The sequence below is a fragment of the Leptonychotes weddellii genome, unplaced genomic scaffold, assembly GCF_054177405.1.
Source record: "Leptonychotes weddellii isolate Sample4059 unplaced genomic scaffold, ASM5417740v2 HiC_scaffold_2102, whole genome shotgun sequence".
NCBI classification, from domain to species: domain Eukaryota; kingdom Metazoa; phylum Chordata; class Mammalia; order Carnivora; family Phocidae; genus Leptonychotes; species Leptonychotes weddellii.
The window spans coordinates 5,793-13,705 of NW_027797478.1; the positions used below are offsets into that span (position 1 = coordinate 5,793).

The 7,913-nt window shown below is 36.8% G+C and overlaps 1 protein-coding gene across 1 annotated transcript; it reads left to right on the forward strand.

Moving 5' to 3' along the window:
• The first annotated feature begins 213 nt into the window (after window positions 1-213).
• On the forward strand, window positions 214-7,349 carry COMMD2 (COMM domain containing 2). Its single transcript, XM_006733251.3, has 5 exons — window positions 214-352; window positions 444-521; window positions 1,204-1,286; window positions 2,043-2,216; window positions 6,763-7,349. Exons 1-5 carry the CDS (start codon window positions 286-288, stop codon window positions 6,958-6,960), a joined length of 600 nt encoding a protein of 199 aa, XP_006733314.1. The 5' UTR covers window positions 214-285; the 3' UTR covers window positions 6,961-7,349.
• The last annotated feature ends 564 nt before the right edge of the window (window positions 7,350-7,913 follow it).

Below are 7,913 nucleotides of genomic sequence, written 5' to 3' on the forward strand. Positions count from 1 at the left end.
TAAGCTCCACAAGGGGACGTGTCGGATTTTAAACATCTTTTCCTCTTCCATAGAGCATAGCACCGAGCACCACCAGGCTACATCTTTTCAAGATGATTTGCGAACGGAGGAATCTTCTGAGCCCAGAATACACCACCCGCGGGCGTTTGCGTGTAGGACTGCGATAGACCGGAACCCAAAAGCTGGGGATGTTGAGGAGCCGGAGCCTCTTTGCGCGTGGCGCTGGCCCCGGAAGTGGCGAGGGCGGGGTCAACGCTGCCAAGAGAAATCCTCCGCCTCGCGAAGATGCTGCTGGACCTGTCGGAGGAGCATAAGGAGCACCTGGCCTTTTTGCCGCAAGTGGACAGCACGGGTCAGGGGCGCGGCAGCAGAGGGTGGTGTCCTGTGGCTTGGGGGATCAAGGGGTGCGCCCAGCGCTCATGGTCTCCTGGCTTCCCTTGCAGTGGTCGCGGAGTTTGGGCGGATTGCGGTGGAGTTCCTGAGGCGAGGCTCTAACCCCAAGATCTACGAAGGCGCAGCCAGTAAGACGGGGAGAGTTGCTGCACGGGGAAGTGCGGGCCATTCTTTGGCACCCTGGAGAGGAAGGGTTTTTTGCAGCTCCAAGGGTCTTACTCTCGTTGTGGTAGAATAAAAACAGAAAGGCTCTTCTGGGCGCAAATCCTGCCCGCCCCCTGAGTAGTTTTGAGATTTTTAAAGCTTCCGCTGAGTCGGTGTTGTCATGCGTAAAAAGCATATAATACCATCTGCCAGAGATACTGTGATGCTTAAATGCACCCAAGTGTGTGGAGTGGCTGGGTGAGGCATTAATATCCCGCAAGTGTTTGGTTATAATTAGTTGTTCAGACATCCGCTTTTGCTGCAGTATTGTTTTTTCCCTGCCGGACGGGGCTGGTTTCTGAGCTTGTCAGTCCTTGGAGTTCCTCTTACGCCAGACTTGAAATAGCTGAGCATTCAAGAGAAGGACTGTACGGCTGATAATAGACTCCATGGGTCTGCATTTTGTAAAGAAGGTTACATGGCGGGAAATACTGGAGGCATCTGCCTGGCAGTGGAAAATGAACAGGTGGCTATTACCAACTCATTATTTTTCATTACGGTGCCTGAAAATAGGAATAATGGATAATATTTATGCCTAAATAAGAATTTGAATAAAAGGATAAATATCACACAATAATTTATTGGCTTATTTTACCATTTTCCCAGGAAAACTCAGTGTGAGCAGTGACACTGTCCAGCATGGTGTGGAAGGATTAACATACCTCCTCACTGAAAGCTCAAAGCTTATGGTAAGGGCTTCTGTGGACTGTTTTGTATTTCTTTGACCTTAAAAAGGTCCAGTATACTCTACATCATAGCCCTGGCAGGCATCTGCTTGTTTCAGTAATGTTAATGGTATATAATTGACTTAGTGAAGCCATGCGTAAACAATATGACTATAATGTGATCCGCTGGCATGAATGCCTCTTCTAGTATAAATTAGAATTACTTCTAATTCTACATGTTATTAAACCATATACAGTAGTATGTATCCTAGGAGGAGGGAGAATTAAATGACTTTTTTTTTTTTGGCATATTAGCAATATCTAGCTTGATGGAGAATAGGAGAGAAACTGGCCATTTTAACAATTCTTTTTATGTTTTTTTTAAAGATTTTGTTTATTTGAGAGAGAGAGAATGAGAAAGAGAGAGAGAGCACGAAAGGGGGAGGGTCAGAGGGAGAAGCAGACTCCCTGCTCAGCAGGAAGCCCTGTGTGGGACTTGATCCCGGGACTCCAGGATCATGACCTGAGCCGAAGGCAGTCACTTAACCAACTGAGCCACCCAGGCACCCAACAATTCTTTTTATGTTTTAATAAAAGTATTTTTATGTATCAGAGACTCAGATTTTGGAATAGTGGGCAAGAGTTACCTTTAAATATAAAGGATGTTATTTCTTTTACCAGGCAGAAGAGAATTAGGGGATAGTATATTCTTTTCAAATATTTTAGCATTTACTAGACAAAGATAAATTTAATGTTCTGTTAAACTTGATTCACTTTCAGATTTCTGAACTGGATTTCCAAGACTCTGTTTTTGTTCTGGGATTCTCTGAAGAATTGAACAAATTATTGCTTCAGCTTTATCTGGACAACAGAAAAGAGATCAGAACTATTCTGAGTGAATTGGCACCAGACCTTCCAAGTTACCACAGCCTTGAATGGCGACTAGATGTACAGGTATGGCTTTTTTTTTTCCCCACCTGACGTAGAATATAAGATTAATTTTAGTTCCATGCTCTTAAGCTTATTTTATTCTTTACCACCTTAACCAAACTTTGGTTTGAAACTAATTTTTTTTCAATGTTTATTTTGAGACTATTTCACAAATAGTTCATTTTCTTATATGCTTAATGTGTTTAGATTAGTTTAATTTGCATAGCTTGTAAGAAATAGGTTATTTTGAAAAGGAGATGGGCATGCCGATTTTTAAAGTTGTATTTGATTTTATGAAACTTTTATGTTTAAACAAAACACACATATATTAAAGTGCACAGGGCATTGTAAAGCTCTGGATTATCACATGGTGAAAACACCCATGAAAGCAACACTTGCCCATGACAGGCACCCCAGAAGCATCCTCTTTGCCTCCTACCAATTACTTCCCCTTCCTTCCTTTGCAAAGGTAACCAGTGTCCTGACTTCAGATACATAGATTACTTTTGCCTGTTCTTTAACTTTCTATATATGGAATGATTCAGTAAATATTCTTTTGTGTCTGGCTTCTTTTACACATCCTGTTTATTTAGTTGTTTGTAAAGCCACACAGATAACCGAAAGGGAGTTCTCAGACTCTTGCATGTAGCCCTTTATCAAGCAGTGACAGATAAGTTAATAGATGTTTATTGAATGTCGTCCATTTGCTGATTAGAGCTGTGCTAAATGGTTTGGGACAAAAAAAAAGCATAGGACATTTTCTCAGATGGAAAAGATGTTATCATCTAGTTAGGGATATTAGATGTTCTCAAAATAACTAGTACTTAAAGATAGTTGTAAAATAGATTTCTGGAGGGGGGAAATATAATTATATAAATGAAGGTACAACTGAGTATTATATTTCAAAAACCTATAGCTTAGGTAGTTCAGTGTATGCTTGCACAGTCCAGAAAAGTTTCAACAAAAGGAGATGAAATTTCAGAAGGATGAATGGAGAAAACCAGTGTTAATATTCTTGGAAGAGGAGGCAGCGTAGTTGTAAAAGCCCACATGGATGTGGGAATGAGAGTTGAATATGTGGTATAGCGCACTAGTCCTCAAACTTGACTGCATATTGAAATGGCCTGGGTAGTTTTAAAATATTTTCATGTCTGTGTTCTACCCCCAGAGATTCTGATTTATTGTTATGGGGTTTGACCTGGGCATCAGGATTTTTTAAACATTGTTACCCAGGTAATTCTAGCTTGCAGTTTATAAACCACTGTTACAGTGGATTCTTACTGATTTGAATGGTGAGAAGATGGTCCAAACAGGTTACAGAAATTCAGTGAGAGGGTTTAGCAAGTATAATCCAATGTGATGAGTGCTTGAATAGGTACAAACACAGATATGGTATAAACCAGATTATAGGCTCCATGAGGGCAATTACTATGTCTTGTTCACTAGTCTGTCCCCAGCACAATGCCTGGTACATAATAGGCATTCAGTGCTGAATTTTTAAAAGCTTCTTGTACAGTTATAATGTGCTAGGTGATGTGGATTCACAAAGAACAAGACACAGTTCATGCTCTTGGAGACACCGTAAGAAGCAAATCCTGTGGGGTTCCCGGGGAGGAGATCACTATTGCTAAGCTTTTATGTTTCAGTCCTCTCATAATAACCAGGTAGAGGAGGTGTGGGGATGGTCATGTTCATGAGATTCAGCAGTAATTTATCTTGTACATCTTTACCTTTCTTTTGAATGGGGATAATTTCAGAATTTGGGTTCTGGTAGCCCTTAGAAGTTATTTTTTTGGCTTTGTGATTTGCTTTGAGTTTTTCCGTTATGAATACATTTTTAGAAATTAGAAACTTAAGCAATTGAATTTTCTAAAACTCGGGAGAGCTCATTTACCCAGTGAAATAGGTTTGAATAGCCGTGTTATTGCAAGGACTAATACATTTTAAAGTTGAGGGTGTACTGAATGAATATTGCTTCATGTGGTGAAATGCATTTATGGCTAAAAAGCTACTTAAAGAACTAACTGATTTTCTGAGCTCATTAGTCTTAATTATTACAAGGGAGTTTAACTGGAGTAGATTCTTCTGTTTATGGGAGGAAGACTTGTCAGATGAAGATCAGCTAAATGGCTGGGAAACTAATAACAGGATATAGGACCTTTCATTTTTGAGTAACTGATTTGTCTCATGAACACTGGTAGTGAATGGACAGTTACCATCTAATTATTGTGCAGTTGCTTATGAGAAATACATTAATCATCATAGTTTAGTTTCTAATAGAAACATTTCCCTTCATAAGTTGCCACCACAGTTAATGCATTTGATAGCATCAGTAAATTGAATGCATCTGAGATTTTACCTTTAGGACTGATCCATTTAAATTGCTGTTATTTTTACAAGAAGGACAGAATTTCCTCCCTGTTAAAAAATAAGTCCATATCAAGAACTTCGTGGCCTACTGTTCTTTATCCTGTATTGTCATCGAAATTTCTTTCCGAGAAAAAATTAGGTTTGATTATGAACCTAACAAACACTTACTAGGTGTTTGTTAGGGATGTTATGTAATCTTTATTTAGAAATTTTAAAGAGTGGTATGGATACTTATTTGTAAAGGATATTAATTTAGGTGTTATGTTGTCTAAAAATTTAAGGATAGATTGAGTGACCTTAAGTCTCTAAACAAAAAGTTCTTGGCTTAATTACACACCTAGATACATTTGGTCCCCATCTGTCAATGCAGTTATATAGAGAAAAAAGAAGTATAAACAGTGCATAAGTGAATCAATAGGTGGTATTTTCAGTCATCATACTTAATAGTTTATCTATCTTTCATACCTATAATTTTCTGTACTAGAGAAATGATCATACTTTAACTTAAAAGTACCTATATTCTGTTTGGGAACTGGCTCACTCAAGGGGATTGACTTGTTTCCAGATTATTTTTGACATTAAATTTCAGCCATGGGTCAGTATATTAGGTTCTTTTGGAAGCCAGATCACCTAGAATTAATTGGAAGAAGTTATTAGTCAGAATATTCTGTGTTGTGGTATGAAATTAATCCTGAAATCTCAGGTTTAGATTTGTTACTCACTGGAAGTCTCTTCAGTTTGGCTTCTTGTCCTTTTGCCATGACTCCAATAGTTTTAGGTAACAGTCTTGCTTTCTTGTATAACAAGATGTTTCAGGTTCATCTTGTACAATTGTTGTCCCAGACCTCTAACCACCTATTCCTTTAAGGAGGTCCTGGTTTCTTTTAAGGAAGAATAGTCTTTAGAGAACAGTCTTGTGCTAGGACAGTTAGCCACTGTTTCTAGTATTTGGATTTTTTTTTCTTTTAAAAATATGTCAATTGTACTTTTTAAAAAAATTTCAGAATATATCATTCTGATATATTCTATATCAGAATATCTATATCAAGATTATAGATATTCAGTTTAAAGAATAATAATAAAACAAGTATCCACTGCCAAGCTTAAGAAACAAAACAAAACCATGTATGACCTCCCCCAGTTACAACCCCTCCCACTCCTCTGGAGGTAACCATTATCCTGAATTTTCTATTAATCCTTTCTTTATAGTTCTTTTTTTACACATGTTTTTTCATTTAACTTTAGTTTTTATGTATTACTCTGCAACTTGATTTTTTATTTTTTTAGATTTCTCCATAACAATTTATATTGCTGTAGTTCGTTTCTTTTCATTGCCATTTAGTAAGCATTTTATTGTATGAGCATTCTCAATGTATCCATTCTATTATTAAAGAATATTTGAGACATTTCTAATTTTTGACTCTTGGAAACAAAAACAATTACTATTATGAATGTAATATATACATGTAAAAATTCAAGGTATATACCTAGGAGTGGAATTGATGGTAATGTATATTTTCCGAAGCCATTCTCTTTTCACTCTCACCAGCAGTGGGAGAGTTCCCATGACTGTTGCTCACAGTGCCTTCATTTGGACAGGTTTTTAATTCTTGCTGGTCTGATATGTATAAAACAGAACTTTATGGTTTTGTTGGCCATTTTCCTGATTTCTGATAAAGTTGAACATGTTTTCCTATGTTTATCTATTTATGTTATTTCTTTTGTGAAGTGCTTACTTAGGTCTAATGCACATTTTTCTCTTGGTCTTGTAGGTTTTTTTGTTGTTGTTGTTTTTGTTGTTTTTTTAATCAGAACAGTTTTTCATACATTCTGAATACTAATCTTTTTTTTGGCTATATGTGTTACAAACTATCTTCTCTAAGTTTGTGGTTTGTTTTCCCACCATCTTTAGGTATCCTTTAGAAGAAAATGTAACAATTTGAATGTGGTTCAGTTTATCTGTTTTTTTTCTTTATGGTTTATGTCTTTTATATCATGTTTAAGAAATCCTGTATGGCAAGGTTGTGTGTATATTCTCTTCTTTTTTCTTTCCAAAGTTTTTTAAAATTTATTTTTCATTTTGAAGTCTATGATTCATGTAAAACTTGATTTTTGTATATGATATAAGGTAATTATAAATACTGTGTGTTCAGCATGATTGTTAAATAGTTATTATACTCTTATTCCATTTAAAATGAAGCTTGCAAGCAGAAGCCTCAGGCAACAGATTAAACCATCAGTGACTATAAAGCTACACCTTAATCAGAACGGAGATCACAACACCAGAGTTCTGCAGACAGACCCAGCCACTCTGCTCCATTTGGTTCAGCAATTGGAACAAGCATTGGAAGAGATGAAAACAAACCACTGTAGGAGAGTTGTGCGCAATATCAAGTAGTTCCAGTTTTAAGGATCTATTCCCTTTGAATCACTTGTGAATTGATGATAAGCAACAGTTACTTTTCAAAATTAATTTTTTATTAATTGACAGTGATAAATACATATAGTTTCCATGCAGTTTCTTTTCCTGTGACAAGATATTGAAGTCATGATCAAAAGCTAAAGTAAAGTTCCTTTCCTGGTGCTAAATGTGGCCAGTTTCTTCACAAATTAAGATGTATTTTATATTTTAAATGTGTAAGTAGAATTGAATCAACTGGAAGTGAATCTATACTGTTCATATCTTTTGTGTATATGAATGTCTTTTTTTGGTACTTCTTTTGATTGCTTAACTTTATTATTTTCTTCTTTATTGACCAAAATTTGAAAATAAAATTCACAATGTAATACCATTGCTATTCAGAATATTTTTAGACAGTTCATTGTTTTTGACCTTTAAAAGCACCCACAATGTTGGGGCACCTGGGTGGCTCAGTTGGTTAAGCGACTGCCTTCGGCTCAGGTCATGATCCTGGTGTCCCTGGATTGAGTCCCGCATCGGGCTCCCTGCTCCGCAGGGAGTCTGCTTCTTCCTCTGACCCTCCCCCCTCTCATGTACTCGCTCTCTCTCATTCTCTCTCTCTCAAATAAATAAATAAAATCTTTAAAAAAAAAAAAAAAAGCACCCACAATGTTAATAGCCACAGAATAGCTGGAAGTAAATATGAATTTTTTAAAATGCTACATTGTTTAGGCAGTTCATGCATTTTTCCTTGCTAGTGAAGGTAATAAGTACTTACCATGTTGCTTAAGTTTGAGTTGTCATGGCTAATTACTTACATAGTACTCAAATCTGTGTGATAATGTTGCATTTTATCAAGGACCACTTTTTTCCCTAGTACCCAAAGCATCTAAGAGATGTTGTCATTTACATTTATATACAATGGATGCAGGAGTAAAAAATCACTTCTT

Excerpts from the sequence above, each read along its gene's own strand:
- COMMD2 (XM_006733251.3), top strand. The coding sequence starts at position 286 with ATGCTGCTGGACCTGTCGGAGGAGCATAAGGAGCACCTGGCCTTTTTG. Across the intron at positions 353-443 it reads GCCGCAAGTGGACAGCACGG|TGGTCGCGGAGTTTGGGCGG; the intron begins GTCAGGGGCGCG and ends CTTCCCTTGCAG. Across the intron at positions 2,217-6,762 it reads AATGGCGACTAGATGTACAG|CTTGCAAGCAGAAGCCTCAG; the intron begins GTATGGCTTTTT and ends TTTAAAATGAAG.